Here is a 21,194-nt window from a genome sequence, read left to right on the forward strand (position 1 = left end):
TGTAGGTGAATTTCCTTAAACCCTTTTCCTCTTAATATATATCTTTTTGATGAGATTGGTGTTGTTGTGTCCAACCAATCTGTTGAGTTTTAGGAAGGACAAGCCTGGTTAAGTATGATATCGTCAGAGAAATAGTCTGCACTGGTGTGAGTAGGGCTCCCATTTTCATGATCTCACTCTTCGAACAGTTAACTATATTGGAATATGTCTCGTTTGGTACCCTCGGCTTCATGATTTGTTCTTCAACTTGCTGTTTGGTTAGATTTAAAGTATTCCTCCCACAGGAAAACTGAAAGCAGAAAATAAAAAAAAATTAAACCGACCTAAAAATGGGATAAAAGTAATATTTTTTTTGTAAGTGGAGTGCAAAGTAATAGTTTTAAAAGCTTTGACTAATAGTACCTCCTGCCTACTAAATAAAGCTGACTTTTGAAGTTGGTAGAAATCTTACATACAATAAATAAATTAGGTAGCTTTGATTTCCATTGACTTGAATGTTCAACTATAAGTAGTAGGCACGTGGTAGCGTTAATCGAAGCTTTAGGAAAATATTACTCTGCTATTTTTATCGCGCTCTTTGAAATCGGTTTAATTTTTACATAATTAACATTGACAATTTGTTACCTGGCTGGTGGACCAGGGGCAACTTGCCTGTCTGCCAAACAGCATTGGATAGGTCGAACGTGAGCACAAATCTTGTTCTAGCCAGTCATCCAAACTGAGGATCCCGTGATATTCCTCAGTCTTAACAGGCGAATGCTGGGACGGCACCTTCTGTAAGGCCAGAGCTGCTGGCTTTCCACATGCTTGCCCTCAAATCTTGTCTGGCCTGATCCTTAGTTTCCTAAAGATCACAACTAATTCACATTGCTAATTAGTTACTAAAATAAACCTTTCTTAACAGCTAGATTTTATATTCACAGAACGATCATTACAATAGGAATAACCGCCATCAAATATCGATAACACATATATTCCACGTCATGAGAAGGTAACATAGAAGACGCGCAAGCCTACCGAACATAATAGAACGCAGCTAATGCCTGTTATGGGTAAACAAAATTATGTGAGTAAATTTTCACTAGCGCACTGTTGGAGCACAAATAACTGCTGTCAGTACATCTGTGATAGCCATACTCTTATGATGTTGAAGCGCTATATTGTCAAGGTTTTACCAACAGTGCCTATGACGGTCAGTCATCCGCCAAGCGATGACACTTGGATCTGGAACGTGCGGTGGGCAGGAAATGAACAACGAATAGCACTATTGTATCTCACCACAGGCGTATGTTAATGGAGGAATTGACGCACCAGTACAATATGGGTCAATAAGTCTTACAACAAATTTAAACGATGAGCATGGGACATACCTTACGCAGGTTAAGGTATCATAGCCATAGACCAGCACTATTACAACAACACAGAAAGAACATACAGCTGACAGAGAAAAGCAAAGGGATCATTGGACTATGAATAAATGAAAGACGGTTATTTCCAGTGGTAAGTCCCGCTTTTCACTGAACCATGTCAACGAGATTGTTGGAAACAGCATGAGTATACGTCTCCGGGTTACAGCATGGAAAATGCTGAGATGTTCTGTGCAGTGTCCTGCACTCCGTCCAAATCTGCACCATTTACAGGAACTGCTGCAGCATAAATGGCTTGGACTGAGCCTGCAGAATACAAGAAGTTAACCATGAGGAATCTATTCATGAGCGTTTGAATGCTCTGATTACCCACAAAGGCGAACGAACACGCTATTAGATAATTACCTCTAATGTAGTGATCGTTTAGTCTTAGTGTATAAAATAATCTTTCTAATAACTTGTGAACAATAGGAATATTTTATATAACATTTTTACTGAATTTTTAACGATCCTTTCACCATTCCGTAAGCTGAACAGTGTTACCTAATGCAAAAGGCTGCGCTCAAATCAGAATTTTCTGAGATATTAGTGAACAAACATAAACTACATGTACACATAGAGACATCTTAAAAGAATGAGTTATTGGAAGTTCTACGTGATTTTCAGTGCATGAAACCGGGATATTGTTCTGCACCTTTTCAAGTATGTGATGGAACGTTTAAAACACACGTTTAGTGATTGTTCATATTTTACCTTTACTTTATCCAGTTGTACACAGGAAGTTTATTAAAGACTGAAAACTATGTTCACGAAACTTTGATAATCGTTCATTAAGCGGAAAAATGTCCTGCTTTTCAACGATATTCTCAACGCTTCAAAGGCAAAGTTTAAAATTCTAAGACCCATTGATATTCTTTAAAAATATCTCCAGTCTACTACGGTGAGTCTTAAGCCATGTATGTTGATAGTAGTTCCCCACGGATCAGAGGCGTATCAATCGTAGCAGACAAATCTCGGATGGATATGGTCAAGCCGGGGCTATGGAATACCCCATCAAAGTGGTCCTTGTATAATTGACATACTAAAGTTAACTGTAAAACAATAGATAAATAATTTCTAATTGTTCTTAATGTAAACTTACTAAATAGGGAAAACAAAATCTCATTTTAAATGTCTATTTCTCGCTTTATTGAAAATATTTGTGGAAGTGGACGCAACTTGTAGAAATTAATGTCAGAAAATTATAATTATTTTCATGAATTTTGAATTTTCTAGAGATTTTCTAAACTTTGGTTTAGGTGAGAATTATGCCCCCTAAGTCCGCTATTTACATCTAAGCTACAGAAAACAAATCTGCACGTGCGAAATAATAAAATCGAAAATTATTGCTGCGGATGATCGGTACAAGACTGGCCGGGAGGTAACACATAGCATGAAGGAACCTTTCAAACATATATTGTCAGTAAATATCAGAGCACAGAACACACTACAAAGAATAGAGACGTACAATGGTGGTAAAAAGAAACGTCCACTGTGACAGTTATTGCACGCCTTAAACATCGAGACCTCGAAATTGTACAGCTCGCCGACACACCTATCTTTTAGTCACAATCATGACAGACTGGTGAAGATCAGACAGGTACATCAGGAATATCCGGGAACATAAATATAACCTGCTTTTTTTTACATTTTTTACTAAGAAACTTTACCTCTTATCTGTTGAACTCAAAGACGTGCGTCGCTTGTCCAATAAAGTAACGAATGTGGGTTTTGCTCACAGGGAAGTTTACACGCCATTTAGCACATAACAGTCCTTCAACAAGATGCATCTGTTCCTTCTCAGAGAGAACTGTTTGACCACCATATTTCTTGTTGTCCTTATTTTTAGGATTATCACAAAACGTTATATATGGGACGTTATAATTTTGTGCTGCCTTTCGGATACTTATTCTACCCTTCTGTACATCTTGCATTTTTCCTCATGTTTTACAATATAATTATGCAGAGCATACGGACTAACTTGTCTCAAACATTTTCTCGGCATTATCGGTTTCACCCCTAAACTTGGCATAAATTTGTAAAGCAACCCACCCTCACTATACCAGTTTTGATACTGTTATGCAAACATACACCAGGCCAGCTGTTTTACCTTGTTACGATATAGTGTCTTACCGAAAGCCATAAACTACATACTGTAGTCACACCAATATAACGGAAAAAGGGTTCCACAATAAGTACATTTTTACTATTAAGCAAATTTGCAGTATACACAGAATCTGCATGCAACATGCTCTAACTTTCTTCACTGATCTCCTGTCTAATCATCCTTCTTCTCATGATTCCTTTCCTACATTCGACCTGAACTGAGAGATGACAGCACTCTCTCAATGCAGGTACGTGCAGTTGATCGGTTTCACCCCATTCTGCGGTATATTTTTAAGATAGCAAAATTGCTGTAAGGAAAAGTATGTGTTCTTAGCAGGTAAATAGAACTGAAACAATTACTGGAAATCATTGATATAATTACATCAAAATTGTTTCAAGCGACTCAGAACCGACTTCAAGCGGTCGCTTACTACACTATTGCCATGAAATAATTTAATAATCATGTTCATACCACATTTATTTGCTCCAAGCACGAAAATGATTTGGTGTTTGAAGCAATCTAGACTACAAGTCAATATCTTCGTTTCATCGAAAACATTTAAACAGTTAATAAAAACGACTGAGTGTTACATACGACATTTTTGCCTCCAGTAAGACTAATTACACCCATGTAAGCGAAATAGCTATCCCGGCAACGGATAAAAGTAGAAATATGCCGATTAGACCATTCGATACGCCTTAAAATTCTGAGCCAAAAACTGTAAAAAGTCAATTTCGAAAAAAATGTCGCTTACTGCGTTAATGCCGGAAAGGGACGACATGCTGCTAGGACCTAACATTAACCAGTACTTCTATGTTTCAAATAACATTAGTACTCGAATGAACGCTATACCTCAATATCACCAAGAAATAAGTTACTAGAAAAAATCGAGTGACAATAACCGAAAATACCAAAAAACTGCAAGATCTGACTATAAAAGCATACAATAACGACTGTAAAATAAATTTTACAAGAAATATGTAGCACCATATGTATTTGAGTTAAGACAAAAAGCTGCAAAGAACAAGCAAATATGTGTTTAATACGTGTTGAAAAGGTTATCTGCATTTAAGTGAAATATTATAACAGTAAACTAGAACTCATTCAATGTGGGTTAAGAAAAATCTTAACTTTTTAAGTGAATCTCGCATAAAGGCAGCTCTGGGAAATTTTTCTTCGCAAACATACAAATGTGTATATGAATGTATGTGCCTTTGCGACGCAGAAAATCCTGTCACTTCTTCGAATGTGATTATGGAATGTAGTGCAAAGAGAAAATTTCCTCCCAATGCAGTCTTAACCGCATTGCTTCATGGCTATTTTTAACTATTACGTTATCCACTGCTTTGCGTTGGTAGGTGGGAGCACCCCGGGTTAGAAGAGGCTGGGAGCAGTGAATGCATTCTGTCATGGACGATGGAGAGAGGAAGTGGATTACTTCAGTTTGTTGCATCAAAATTGTTGGTGTCTCAAAGAATGAGATTCCTAAACTTTCAGTTTAAGTAAATTAAAAACGATAAAGTGGAAGATTGAAAACTCATCAAATACAATGGTATTCGCCTAAAGTGTTTTGTCTTCTTAGCTAAGAGAGCTGGACGGACAAGGACTACTATAAATCAGATAAGTACTAGGTATGAAAGGTTTTTCCCCCTTTACGAGTAATACGCGAACGTGACGACCGCGCGCTTTAGAAACGTAAATACATACGATTTGTATAAAAATAATTATCATAAGTGTGTAGTGATATTTGGTTATATATATAAATTCCTAGTTATGCATGATATTTTTGTTTTTTCTGATCTTCCGTATGCAAAAAAAAAACAAAGTACTTTACACAAGCATGTAACTAAAAGGTCCGTATATACGTAGAATATGATGTCTAGCGTCAGAATTATTGATACATCTTAATATTGTACCGTTACACGAGGTAACACAAGCACGTATTGCTTCTCGTACTCTGGGTCAAAAAGGTTGGAAAAGGTGGTTGTGGCAGGTACACTTTGTGGGTGCCTTCAGGTTTGTTTTTGCGCGGAACCAGTATGTAATAAAAATGGTATTCTTACATAGTATACTCGGGCGGAATGTAGCTGGGGGCACTTGCAAAGCGAACAATAGTGCAACGTGCTGTTAAGTCCTTTTTTGGTTAATGGAACGTTACTTTACTTAAACACTAAAGCTAATTAAAAATCCGCAAAGAAGCACTATAAGAACACTTATCCACCAGCCTGTACGTTAACGTTGAAAGTAGCGAAATATGTCCAACGAGGAATAAACCACCGACCGCTGTAGAATATTGTTCCCTCGCGGGGACTTCAACCAGGTACCGCTACAATATATGTATAACTCTTTTTTGCATGTTTTATTTCAGAGATATGAGCTAGTAATCTAGCACAGGAAATTTTAACTTTTTAGCTTTTTCTCTCCTCATGCAACGTTGATCGTAGTTAGAGAATCTGTAGCTTCATTTAATTAGAAAAAGAAAAAGAGAACAAGAATCGTACTTTCATAAAATGTATCTGTGTATAGCAAAAACGACGATAATAATATACATGAAACATAATAAAGGCCTATAATAGAAGAAAAAGAGAACAAATATATTAGGTTTTGCCTTAGTCAGTAAAGAAAAAAATCGGATATTAGACAGTATTTCCATATTTTCAGTATGGTTTTGTATTTTTGGTATTTAGATATTTCGCTATTTTTGTGTAAGTCGTAACAAGATCTCGGATGCTATAAAATATTGGTTTCAGTATTTTTTACATTTCTATTCTGATCTCAGATTATTCAAGCGACAAACTTAACTCAAATTGTGCTCACCGTTGTCTTCTCCCGGCTCGTTTATAAATTTTGTTAAAGCGAATAATATATTTTTTATCTTTTCAGATTTATTTGTTTTCCTTTCACATTATCTGCAGAAGGTTTCAAATCTCAAACTTAAAGTTTTAAGCAAAATGCCATTTCATTATTTGAAATTTGTCTCTAATAAGACTGAAATGAAAGCAGAAGACGTTCCTATTAAAGTTGAAGTGAAAACAGAAAACGAGCCCATTAAAGAATGTAATTATAAACTGTATAATAGTAACATCAATGATCATAAAGATTCTCTTGGAATACGAGTGGAATGTAAGGAACGAAAAAGTGGAAAGGAAGGAGAGAATATCACTTCAGAAAGTAATGAAGATGAAACAGTATCAGATTGGAAACTAACTGCAAAAGCAATATGTTTGGTCAGGCGTTTACCAACAAGTGAATTACTTGGAAATGCCAAACGTTTCAACAGTAACAACATGACAAAATCCTCCGATTTTACACACAACACAAAAGGGTCAAGCAGTCACATCTCTGCCACTATTATTGACAACAACGGACAGGACGAAGACGTTGAAGAAAATAGTAATCGAGGAACATACATTCCTCAGGGCCTCAGGTATGTTTAAATGCATTATTTCGTCATAGCTGTGTTTTTATAAATATGTTTTTTCGAAATCGCGTTTTTCGAACTGGTTTGATTTTTATCTAACACGAGTATGCTAGTTTTTTGGTTTCGTCTCTATATCCATCTCTATTTTCCCAGTATTGCCACAAATAAAACCGATTCTACCATTCCTATACCCAAGCTCCTCCGGAGCTGGGAGCGACAGATATGAGAATAAGTGCTCATAATTTCTAATGAGTATGTAGATTAACTCGATATAAATAATAAGCTAAAAATGACTATACAAGAAAATAAAATTCTACTACATAGTATGTAACGCATATAATCGTGCGTCTTAACTAAATTATGTGCAAGTTACATTAATCGTACAAATATGTAAAACTTACTATTTTTTTAATTACACGAATTAATAATATTACATTTTCCTGAGATCTACCTTTTGTATATTATTAACGATTTGTAGGTGTTTTTTCTCATGAATGTGTTTATGATACGAGAACGCTCGACCGGCCAATCCACTTTAAGGCCGTCGCTGTCTTGGTATTGTGTCAGAAGCAGTTGCAGGGGTCAGTAGGTGGTTCTGTGAGTGATAATCCACCATTGTCCACGTCAGTGCGGAATGCGTTCTAATTCGGTCCTTTTGATTTTTGCCTTCGATAGCTTAAACAACACACTTTTGCTCGATATATGAAGACACAAAATAATATTGAAACACGTGTAAATTAAAAAATCATTGTTCGTGATGCTCGACCATCTTAGACATTAGCGATGGGTTGGGGAGCGCGTTTCAACATACTGAGCTATCACATCTGAATACATATAGTTTCCGCACAGTTTACTAATCTTAATAATCTACCCACTGATCCATGATAATAAAGCGGGAAGCGCGTTTCATCACAGCCGTACTGAGCAGTTCGGAATTACGCTCCCGAATAAATGTTCCTCCCCGGCCAATCTCCATGCAGCGAAGCGCTTGCAGGGAGAAAGTTTTCGGAAAGTTCATACCTACGGGACCAAATCGAAAGTACATTCCTAAGCATTGCAGTGTGTGGGGGGAGGGGGGCAATTTCCTGTCTTTTTCTCCATATAATGTGCTTTGAGCGAAGCCAAGCGCACAAAAACAGATAAACATACATGTGTAAGCTTGTGAGAGAGGCTGTTCCAAGTCCTAGCCCATCTTTTATAACAGGCTTCGTTAATAAATTCGAAGTTAGCACAAACTGTCTATAATCTTTTAATCCAAACAATAACCCTCAAAAACACTGATATATTTTCAATACTTTCAATACTTACTTAAATATGCATTTTTTCCATTACCACAAACTGAGTTAATGGAGTCGCAAACATTTGAACACATGAAAAAACTCAACCTATTGCTTAACTTTGTAAGTTTTAGGACATAACAGTAACAGTAAATTACTATAAATGACATCTTTACACCAAACCTTGAATGTAAGAAGAAACACCCTGTATATACATTCAAGTCACTGAGAATTCAAAATTTGTAAACGGCATATTGGACAACACTGTATATAGTAAAGCAATTTTCACTTGTCTGATTAAGCATAAGGTTCTTCAACCTGTATGACATTCAAACCAGCTTTACGCCACCATTAAGCTACCATTAATAAAGCCTTTTCTTATTTTGTCACTATACTTCTTTATGTCCGTCCATTTCATATTCTTCTTTTTTGGTTTCTTTTCCTCGAAAGTACAGTCCTAAGGAAGGCAGTGTGTGTGCGTGTGTGGGCGATTTCCTTCTTTTTCTCCATATAATGTGCTTCGAGCGAAGCCAAGCGGTCAATAACATAGACAAACATACAAGTGTAAGCTTGTGACAGATGCTGTTCCAAAAGTTCTCCCGTGTTTTATACGAGCCTTGGTTAATAAATTGGAAGTTAACACAAACTCTCTATATTCTTTTGATCAAAGCAATTGATAAGCTTGAAAAACGGTGACATCTTTTCAATACTTCTAATACTTAATGAAATATGTAATTTTTTTTTCGTTTAATGGAACCGCAAAATTTGCACAGATAATAGAACTCATCCTATTGCTTAACTTTGTAAGAGGTGAGACAGTTCGACAGTTAAATAACTTTCCAAATGTAAGAGTAAATTACTATAAATCTTGTCCTTACACTAAGTCTTGAATGTGAAAAGGAACACACTGTATATTCTTCCAAGTTACGGAGAATTCACCGTGGGGAACTGCATATTGGACAACACTATATAGTAGAGCACATTTCACATGTTGTCTGATTAAACATAAGACTATTCACCCTGTATAACTTTAAAGCCACCTTTAGGCCACCATTAATATAGTTATTTTTTCTTATCCGTTTTTTTTTTTTAAATATTAGTTTCTCACCATAAATATATATGTCAATAGGTTTCTCAATCTTTTTAATTGAGTATATTATATGACTTCATATCATGAAAACAACAGCATATTAAATAACGCAAACACCAAAATACTTATACTAAACAAAAATGCATGTTGTGTGTGTTGGTCTCGCAAGTGTTGCCTGAATTTTTTTTTCTTTTTGTACGAAAAAATCGAAATTTCTAACGAGTGTATAGTGGTGTAGTATTTTGTATATGCACCTTTTTCATAACATTTGATCCAATAACAAAAACTATGCAAACTAAAAATCATTTCATTAATAATCAAATACAAAAACATAATCGTTCTTTTCCAAATCGTCTTTGATTATAATATATATATATATAAAATTTCAGTTCCCGCCAAGTGAACTTTGTGGTGGACAAACACCGTGTACGTGGGATTCCCCGGGGTTTTCCAGCTTCGCCCCACTTTCTTCATTCCAACGTTTCATTCATTCCTTATAATCACCGTCTTCTTTATCCTAACCGGCCTAATCGTGGGAGGTAAAAATCAAAGATTTTATATAATTTTTCATCCTCAATAGTGAGTTGCGCTTTACGGTCTTTTGCATCACGTTTACATGCGGATATTGCAAAAAAAACCACATGAAGACACCGGTCTTAAATAACCTTTTAGCATTTAAATTTGCCCTCAGTGACTATTTCTGATTGACTGCCATTCAATTAAAATTAATTGCTTACAACGCAAAAGTGCTTCAAATATGATCATTTTGTCCACTCAGTAAACGTTATCAACATCCACGTGCGAGGTAAATTCATGCCTCTCAGAATGAATGTACTTTAAGTAGCCTGTGTTCATCTGATGGAAACAATCTATTAAGAGTGTCACTGAATTTGTCATTTTTTTCCCTGCACAAATTCTACATCGTGTTGAAATTCTGTAATTTCCGCACTTCGGTCTAATAATCTATTATTCCATGGTTTCACACGTTTAAGGAAGAGAAAGAGCATGATGATCAGTGACAATAATTATGCGTCTTCCTCGTAACATAGGTTTCCATTTTCTTAAAGCGTAGATCACTGGTAAGCATTCCAATTCTCTAATTGTGTACCGATGTTCGTATGCAGTCAAAGTACGGCTGGATAATACACTGAATAATTCGCTTTTTGTTACCCTGTACCTGTCAAAGAGTACAGCCCAATCCGACGGTTGAATCATCCACTTGAATGTAATCGACTGGAATCCGGGTTTTGAAAAATCTGGATTTACTAACAAAACGTTAGTGCAAATATCGTCTTTTATCTTATTAAATGTTTGTTCACACTGTTCACTCCATTGCTATTTCCGGTCTTTAGCCTGCAATTCATATAATGGGGCGGCTTGGATAGCCCAAGTTAAAAAGTTGCGACACCACGCAAATAATCCCAATGCAGATTGCAATCTTTTTATTAGTGAGCCTTGGTAATTCCATACTGCTTTCATAGTTTTTCATCATTCTTTATCCCCTTTGGGCTAGTAACATATCCCTAAAACGATAGTTGCAGTGCAGACAACATGTATTTATATGATATGTTCCTTAAATTTTGCGAAAATTTGCTCTAATAACTTCATATGTTCTTCGTAATTGTTATTTTTGACCAAATGGTCATCGGTATATTTGATGATCTTGCTGTGTGAGTCTGGGCCTAGCACATGACACATCATAGCATTAAAGGCTCGTCCACCATTACGGTGTCCGAAGGGTACTCTCTGATATTGATAGCACTGTCCCTCAAAATGGAACGCTGTAAATCTTTATTTCGCGTGCAAGTAGCACTGTTGGTACAAAGAATGGAGGTCCAGAACAGAGGTGAACGGTTTTCTCTGCAATTTAACCAACAAATGTTCTATTCCTTCTGGTTCAATTAGCCACAAACCTCAATTCTGACTAATGGATCTTAAATCGAGACATAGCTTATTTTTATTCTTCTTTCTAACAACTAAAATAGGGTTACTGTGAATGGATTGACAACTTGTAATAATCCACAATTGCAATAAATTTTTGATCTCACCTCGTACAAATGTAAGTGTTTCTACGTGATTGGATACTGTTTTCGAACCACTGATTCATTAGTATCGATTTCCATTTCATATTGGAATCCTTTGAACTTGCCGGAGTAGTTCTTTAAAATATCTCTATACTGAAACAATAAATCCTATAACTGCTCTTTTGGCTGTGATCTTGTGCGCATGTACGACTAACAGCTGATTTTCTATGTTTTAATCAAACTCTTGTAACAACCGTATCATCTTGACTACAACTGATATTACTTTTGTGTTGATATATTATTCAACAGCAGATTCGACCAGTGTCATCAGCATCACCGCAATTTTTTGATTCAATGGGAAAAAGAGAGACTACTGCTCTAATGTTATTGTATTCTAATTAAATGTTATCGTGACTAAGATTATTGATACTTTGTAATTGCCCTGATGCATTCTAACCCATAATAAATTTCTCATTAAGGTCGGCTACGACAAAAACTTCTTATGTGAATGCAAGTGAATCTATTTCAATGGGGATGACAGTCCTGCCTCTATATTTTCTCTTAAACTTCCCACTATAATCTATAATGGGGACGTATTCAGCTGATCGTAATTTAGGAAATGAAATATCCTTTGTAATTTTCTTTCGAAGATCGCAAGACGCTACCGACGTTCCCGGTCTCGTGTCACATAATGTTTTTACTTCTATGCCGTTCATATGAGTGTTAATATAGGCAAGATATTGTCACCATTCGGCCTAACAACAGTTTCTTCAAATTTATCTTTTTCAGTGAAAGTTCTTGCGTCCTGAATGCGAGTCAGACTCAAGTGTAAATTTTCGTACGCGAAATTCATTGTTCGTGATTTCACTATTTTCTTTATCTTCACGTATATCCCAACTTGAAACCCATATCCTTCCAGTTTTGAGTGATCTCGCCTCACTGGTCTCGATTTCGATCCCGGTTTCTCTTCTCTTTATTTTAGTTTCTCCATTTATAGCCATTATTTCGTCGACCTCGGTTATTTCCTCGATGTGGCCCACATCTACGGTTATTAATACGCCAATTTTTATCTCTATAACTGCGAAGCTCTTCTGACAGATCTTGTTCATTATTCGTACGTGCATTCTCCCTGTCGTTATTTACTGCGTTACCTTGGTTCCGTCGATTATCATCGTTTTGACGTGCTGCACTCGAAAAGAGCGATTGTCCTTATAATTACTGCTATTGTGTATGTTATAACCTCGCCTTGCATTACAGATTTCCGTTAACCCTAACGATTCGATACTAGCAATGCTGGCCAAAATCTGTTGGAGCGAAGTGCATAGAGGCAACGTTAACTCTCCCGATAACTTCGGAGTAAAGTATCAATAATGCTCGCAATGATTTAGGCAAGTGAACTTTTCAGATTTAAATCCTTTAATAACTGATACTGCCGTGTAGCAAAAATGGGAACACTGTCATGGATTTTTTGGTCGAAACCTCTACTTCTACATGAAGTAATCTGACTAGCCACAATAGTATCTGAATCAAACGTATCTACTGATGCCTTTTGAAACTCATTGAAAGTTTCAAATTTTCTCGGATAGTTCGCGACCCATTATTTGGCCATTTGTTCAACAAGACAAGGTAAGATATGAACTAAATCATCATCGTATATTCCTACTGCTGTAGCCTTTTCTTTCAGGTCTTGAATATATGAGCGAGCACTTATACCATGAGGGAGCCCTGTATATTTTGGCAAGTACGGTACTGTAAGTCCCTTACTCGAATAATACGCAATGGTTTAGGAGTTCTGCTTCAGTTGACTTGATATTGAGTTTTTTTTATTCAGCAGCGATGCTATATGGGACGTGGAATTCGAACCGCATAAGCTCCTGCCGGTAATCTAACCCGGGTTTCCCCGCCATAGGCGCGTACGCTAACTGCTTAACCACGAAGAAGCTCGAGTTTTACTTAAATAAACTCGTTTCACACTACTATCAAATCCATCAGATTCGAACTCTTCGCTTTTATAATCTGAGTCGTGGTACTCTGTATGGTGCCTTCCATTTCAATTCAGGCAGAGCATGTACCATCACCATCTAATATAGTTGAAACTTTTTTATAGCAACTAGACATGTTCTTAAGAGACCCATATTTTTTTTCTCGAAAAAATAATTCCCACCAAGTAATGGGCCATCAAAGACGGGGAGTACAATTTATGGATTCTGGAGGACATGGAAAATGGTCAACTTCGGAGCCTCACTATTCGGCTATGGAGACACGTCGAGATATATTTCTTGTTGTAATATGTACACCTTGTCTCAAAAAGGTTGAGCGCATTCTTTATTGGCGTTTTGAGGCAAACATTTTCTAAGTCCAGCTTCGGGTATCTTCGGAAAAAAGTAAACCAGGTTCGAACCTCCAAGCTAGCCTTTGCAATCGGGAAAAAGTTTGCAGATGTGGTTTTCTTCTTTTAAATATAATAAGACTTGTTACCAAGTGTAGAAAAAAAGCGACATTGATTGAAATACTTAATGATACAATATTTCGAAACCTTGTATTAATGTCAGCACATTCTTGTTTGTCATTTAGCTCTCCATACGTAATGGAACATTTAGATACGTTAAAGAATCTTTCCATATGTAAAAGAATACTCAAAATTAAGACATAGAACATAATTATCTCCTGAGTACTAAAATAAAAGTCAAAGTAGAAATATACAGCGTTTGTAGTGGATATGAATGTCATAATTTTCTTGAGAACAGTTAGACATGTTTCGCTAGAAGCATGTTTCCGAAAGTCCTTGCGTTAGCTGACTGGTAAGGTGTCGGATTTCAAATCTTAAGGTTACTACTTCGATTCCCATCTAGGTCAGTAATTTTTTTATGAAACTGTATTTTCCGCAAGGCATGGAAAATTATATAAAATAATTACATTAAAATACATCAGTTGTACATATATCACATAATCATTGCAGAACATAGTAATTATTATGTTTAATATATAACATCTGAGATAGGTAGGTGTTCACAGTAGGTCGGTAATATATATATGAGAATGTTAAATACAGGTTAGGAAAATCGTTCAATAGCAATAAATAAATTATGTAGTGTATTTATTTGCAGCTATTTGTCATACAGATGTAACATCTCAATATTCTCATTACAGCATGTGTTTACATTCGTGAAATACAGTATATGCCTACGGATATAGAAAGTGGATAAACAGAGTATCCAAAGTCGGATCCTGCTTGAAGACATATAATTTTTCCCGATCCCCTTAACGTCACGGGAAGAAACACAAATTCTCTTATAACGGAATGTCGTTACTTAGAGTCTCATTCGAATACGTTGAATATGCTTTTGTATATTCATCTCTCTCTCTCTCTCTCGCTTTGTTTATGTGTGTGTGTGTGTGTTGCGGAATATCCCAAGTTGAATACACCATTTGCAAAGTATATGAGCATCATTGTCATCGAATACCAGAAATTGAAAATCGTGTTTGGGTTGCGTGTTCATGTTAGCTCACTGGTAGAGTAAGGGCTTGGTAATGAAGAGGTCTTGAGTTCAAAGCTTGCAGCGATTTATCGCTTTTTTTTTGTTAGTAGAATTGCACTGAAATCGGATACAAGGAGTGATTTACTTCTAGAAATATTTTCAGAAGCGTTTAGCTAGCCCTGAAAAAAGCTGTTTTCGGGAGTTAAGGCGGGGACATTAATATTGTGTCCAAGACCCTTTGAATTTATTACACGCTCCATTCTTCTGGGCATAGAATCTATTAAATGGGTGACAAATCTATCTCCTTACCCTATCTCCAGCCATGCTCCGGAAACAAGATGCCACAGGTCATCCTGAGTTCTTGGTGGATCTGCCTCAGGCCAACTGTGCCTCAGGCATCACCACTTCCACATTGCAAAAGCATATATCAGGAATTGACATAGGCGGAATTAGAAAGGGTCCAGGGGGTGCCGGCTCCCCCTAGAAGCAAAGCTGGCCCTCCCCAGAATTTTTATACTGGATGAAAATAATGTTATTAATTTATCTCAATTTACTCATAACAATTTTAATGATGCTTGCATTCGACATGTTTAATAGTGTCTATATTCGTCCGCCTATCGACTTTTTTTAATATGGGTCTATGGTGGGTCTATGGCCTTGTGCCTGAATGTAATAAAATACCTGGACTAACGTGATAACGGGCAGTACAGTGACCTCTCGACTTGAGCTGTATGCGACTTTTTTCATTTGATAGCTTCATTAATGTAAATTATTTTTGTATTCTTTCAAGTAATTCACTTATTGACGTAGTATTTTTTTCTTGTTTATATATGTGTGATAAATCAGTCTTATTGTTATTATTTTATTTATAGCATACTGTAGTAATGTTTGAACAGTTACGATTCTCAGAGCAAATTATTAAGGTACACTAAAAAATTAGAAAGGAAAGAAAAAAAGAAGCCGAACTCTTGAACTGCTAAACTGAAGCAATTACGCATATAATACCCATTCAAAAGTCACTATTCAATATCGTTTGTCGCTTTTCATCCTTCTTCTTAGTATTAGTATTATTTATGAACTGAAGTTTGTAGTTACATTCTTAAGGTACAAACTGTAATCAGGTGCGCACCCAGACATTTTTGTTCAGTGTGTCGAAAGTTGGGAGGGGTACAATATTGCAAGACACAGACATGACGTTATTCTGCGTCCGAGTAAACCATAAATAATTTCCAAGTAGCGTAAATTGTGCACCACATGAACAATTTTTATATTTTGCTTTCGAAAAGGGAGTGTATTTGTGCTATGCTAAAGAAAAAAATATGTTCCTGATAACCTGGTATTGTAGTTTCATGCTGTAAAAGTTACATGGGTATCGCAGCAATAACAAGCAGTGTTCGTAGTTTGAGGGAAATTTCCCTAATCTAGAAAAATTCTTGCGCTTACTGATTAGCCAATATAAATATTTAAGTTTTTCTTTGTTCGTCGGAAATAAACCAATAATAATTTCACTGTTAAGTCAAGTATAGTTTTATTAAGGAAGTGCACATATGTATGTCAAGTCACTAAGATTTCATGCGATCCAAATTGGATGGACTTCCCATCAGTGCTCCCTGGTACAGACAAAACACAATCATTATATATATATATATATATATATATATATATATAATATTTTTTTTGAGGGTTCGGGTCCGGTGGACCTCTTTGTGGGTGTCCCCTGGCTGTAATAATATTTCCCAACCGTTGACGCTAACGATATAACTACAACAATACGCTTAAAAGCTCATAATGTAATTCAGGAATATTATAAGTGTCGATATATTTTCTCTCTCTCTTAAAATGTGGTGATAAACATTATTATCAATCAATTCTGCTGGTTGAGTCTTTGTTTCATTAAATGTTTGTTGTTTTAAGTTTTACAATCAAATCAGCTTATCCATCAGGGCCACTTATCATACGTCCTCCCGAAAATTGAAAGGTGTGTAATTTAATATTTAATTGAAAAGATAATGGGAAACATCTTTTATAGGAAAACGGGTCCCTCAAGTCCGTCTACATGTCTTCTCCTCTCGTATTGTTGATCTGCTTCACTCTAATTGTATTTTTTTTTAATATTTAAGTTGTTCGGGAGTTAGCCAACTATATTTCTACCACTGTTTTGTATACCATTGTTTGTTTTTTTAGTTAAAAATGCTTTGTGTATAAAAATGTATTGCATTTCTTTGTTCGCAAAGATTTATGTAATTAAACTGCAACATTAGTAAACGACAATGAATAGCCCATGACTGATTTTTGAAAAGTTATAACTTTAAATTATGTCACTTCTTGTATATTTATTTTTGTTTCTAAAAGATGTAAGAGCAGGAGTAAAAGTAAAGGGGAACACAGGAGGACACCCTTCTCCCACTTCCAAAACTATCTACGGTGCCCCTCCAATTACTAAAAAAATACAATGGGCAAAAATAGGCACGGAAGACGGCGTGACGTCAACCGTCCCCCTATCTTTTCAGACCCACTTTTACCCTTGTGTAAGAGTAAGCTGAGAGCATGACAGTTAACGTTTACGAATAATGTATTTTCGCTCAGAATTGCTCGAGTAAAACAGTAATAGAACATTATTAGTTTTCATAATTAGAGTAGATTTTAGGTAGTTATTTAGTAGTATCAGAATATAGGGAATATACAATTTTAAGTAAATTTCAAAAAAATAAATTTTCACTGAAGTGTTACATGACAGTGTCGTGTTAGAACTAAATAACTTGGAGTTGATAATGAGTGCGGGGTAAGGGAGACTATATATGACATCATAACAAGGTCTTCTAAAAGACTCTTCCAATTTTTCAGAACTAATAGACCAAGCCCCCCCCCCCATCCTCTTAGGAAAATATCCTAGTTACGCCAATGGGAATTGAATTGAAAATCTATCTAAAGACTTTCTGCTGTGGCATGCTTCATAAGGACAATTCCACTCTGCTCACGTGACCTTTGGGGTTCATGAATTTCTTGCGAGCGTTCCGACTTTGGATTCTCTGTTTATATCCTCTCTTTATGCATCGAATAATTTTTCAAGAACATAAATGATATGCTGTAATATGAATATTGAGAAGTATCCTCTATATGACAAATGGCTGCAAATAAATACACTACATAATTTATTTATTGCTATTGAACGATTTTCCTAACTTGTATTTAACATTCTCATATAATACCCACCTGCTGTGAACACCTACCTATCTCAGATGTTATATTTTAAACATAATAATTACTATGTTCTGCAATGATTATGTTATATATATATATATATATATATATATATATAACTGATGTATTTTAATGTAATTATTTTATATAATTTTTCATGCATTGCTGAAAATATAATTTTAAAAAAACCGTTGACCGAGATGAGAATCAAACTCACAACCTTACGATTTGAAATCCGACAGCTTACCAGTGAGCTAACACAAGGATTTCAGAAAAATTCTTCTAGCGAAACATGTGTAACTGCTCTCAAGAAAATTATGACATTCATATTCAGTACAAACGCTGTTTTTGAGGCGATAATTGCGTTCTATGTTTTAACTTTGAGCATTATTTTACATATGGAAAGATTCTTTAACGTATCTAAATGTTCAATTACGAATGGAGAACTAAATGGCAAACAAGAATGTGCTGACATTAATATAAGGTTTCGAAATATTGTATCATTAAGTATTTCAATCAATATTGCTTTTTTTCTACACTTGATAACAAGTCTTATTATATTTAAAAGAAGAAAAACACATCTGCAAACTTTTTCCCGATTGCAAAGGCTGGCTTGGAGGTTCGAACCTGATTTACTTTTTTCCGAAGATACCCGAAGCTGGACTTAGAAAATTTTTCCCTCAAAACACCAATAAAGAATGCGCTCAACCTTTTTGAGACAAGGTGTACATAGGGATACAAACTATATTTTATTATAGTTTGGTTTGCACATGTGTATCTTTTTGTGCATAAATTAACAAATGAACGTCACTTTATCTGAAAAGTCGAAGTTTGCGAATTTTTTTCGAGCACTTCAGGTCCGAATTTTAAAATTCTGGTTTCGCGGTTGGTAAGAGCTGGTTACCCGTTTTCCGAAAAAAAAAAATTATATTGCTTCTGTGTGCAACAGTTTTGTCGCAAAAAAATCGAGATAATGTAAAATTTTCAAAAATCACAATTTTTGGGTGCCATTTTCTCGAAAACACCATCTTTTAAAATTCTGAAATTTTGTCAGATGGTTCAACTTTATATGAATAATAAACACACAAAATAACATTCTCGACCAATGCTTTATGAATTAACTGCAGCCTTTTAAATTTAGTGAAGTTTCGTTGACTTTGATATCACAGTTAGCAACACTGAGAACAATAAAAGTGCAATGATTTGATGATGTTGTGGTTCACATTCATTAAATGAAGAATGAAAGGTTTTCTTGACTTTTTTTTTATTATTATCTTGATCAAGAAGGCTCTCTGAAATAGTAAAATGAGCCTCCCTCTACTCCTTCGTTTTCTTAAACCGAAATAATCTGAGGTGGAAATTACGATTACGAAACACGCAAATTTTAAGTTTACTTCAAATGGCCATCGAATAAATTCTGATGATCTACGAAAAGCCTGAACTATTACCTCTGATGATTTGGAATGCTCCACACAATGTCTCAATTAAGTGCGATGTCATTACAGTGATCGAAAAAGGACAAAAAGTTTTAAAAAAATCGTAACGTTTTCTTACGCGTTCCAAAGAAATTTACTGACTTTTTAAACAGAACAATTCCAACATAAGAATGGGTCACCGGAATTTTAGAATATTTGACTAAAGTGGGTCAGTCCGCAACCTGCGAGGGAAGTTTGTATGTGTGTGGGGGGGGGGGTTGTATTGTGCAAATTTTCAGTTAGCTGCTGCTGCGTTGCTACAAATTAAAGGTGGAGCCTGTATTGAAGCTGTCGTAAAAGAGCTATTTTCTGTAGTAGATGATCCATAGAAAATGACGACTGTCTTCTTCAAGAATGTGGTGAATGTCCTGAAGTGGAAGGAATAAGTGTGGATTCTTTAATTATTGATCCTGATGAAAATAGAAGTGTTACGTATGCCATATGGGAAAACAATGATCTCGTTAAAAAAACTGTGCCACTTTCTGTTTTCGTATCGTACATTGCTGGTTTAACTGTAAGAATTATAATTCATAACTACATCAAGAAAATTCAAAGACAATTAATTGCTACCGAAAAGTACCGTATAAAATTTCAAGATACAAAATCTATTTTACTTCATGTGGACTTCGCTGAAAACTGGACTGTTATTCTGCAAAGTGAAATTCTGAGTTATCACCGGAATATGAAACAACTGACAGTTTTGTTGTAATAAACGACGATAAAACACACGATTCGGCTCATGTCCTCATAGCCGTAGACAAGATTCTAAAAATACTCGAAGAAAAGAAAAAATATATTTTATAGAAAAATTTTTGAATACAAGAAAATAAGAGTACAATTTCCCAAACCGTGTCAGTGATTTCTGATGGTGCTGCATCCCACTTTAAAAATCGCATTCAGATGTTCGAGATCCAGACAGGTCCGATAAAGCAGTGGTTTTGCAGTGAAACCGGGCATGCAAGGGTCTTTGGAAGATATTGAAAGAGAGGGGGGAGGTGCAAAGAATGTGGAAACGCGGCATAACCTTAGGCAAAAACAGATACACAGTGTTAAAACCGCAGAAGAAAAAAATGAAATCTTTAAGTTTTACGTCCCACGTTTATGCCGGTTAGGCTAAAGGAGACTGATTATGAGAAATGAATGAAATGGTGGAATACAGAAAGTGGGAGGAAATGGGATAACCCCGTGAAAACCCACGAGCACGGTGTTTGTCCACCACAAAGCCCGCGGCGTGACCTGGGATCGAATCAGGGACACAGGTGCACGCTCTACCACTGAGCCACCGAGCCCCCACTAAAACCGCAGAAGAATTAGTGAGTATAGTGCAAGTACAAACTCCGGGTATTACTCTCGTTTTGTTCCCTGGAACTGAATTCGACGACTTCCGGAAGAAAAAAGGGAAGTATGCGACCGGTAACTGGTATGCAACGAAGTCATCTTCGGCTTTCGGAAAATGGCAAAATTTTTATGGCAGTAACGGGTCACCATGAACTAATTTCATGCTTCCCCCAAAATCGAACTTCTGCAATTCAAAGTGTGGATTTAAGAAATCTGCAAAAAGGAACTTTTGTTACATACATACATGTATGATAACCAGTGGTGCGTAGGAGAAATATTATGAATAAATCATGAATTACGTGAAGTTGAAGGGCTGTTTATGCTTCCACATGGACCTACAGCATTTGTGACTATCGACAATGTGCTACGCAGGGAC

At 36.0% G+C, this 21,194-nt stretch overlaps 1 protein-coding gene across 4 annotated transcripts in view; it reads left to right on the plus strand.

The window, feature by feature from the left end:
• The window catches only part of LOC145691052 (uncharacterized), a 163,371-nt gene that overhangs the window by 131,871 nt on the left and 10,306 nt on the right, over nt 1-21,194 (plus strand). For 3 of the 4 annotated variants that reach the window (XM_081766688.1, XM_081766685.1, XM_081766686.1), the window contains exon 2: nt 6,397-6,940. In XM_081766688.1, coding sequence (XP_081622814.1) covers nt 6,465-6,940 — 476 coding nt within the window. In that variant the 5' untranslated portion in view covers nt 6,397-6,464. Of the gene's footprint in view, nt 1-4,914; nt 5,145-6,396; nt 6,941-21,194 lie in introns of those variants that run through there. The other variant, XM_081766687.1, reaches the window with a different exon arrangement.

This window comes from Thermobia domestica, chromosome 7 (assembly GCF_964235325.1).
Source record: "Thermobia domestica chromosome 7, izTheDome1.hap1.1, whole genome shotgun sequence".
NCBI lineage: Eukaryota > Metazoa > Arthropoda > Insecta > Zygentoma > Lepismatidae > Thermobia > Thermobia domestica.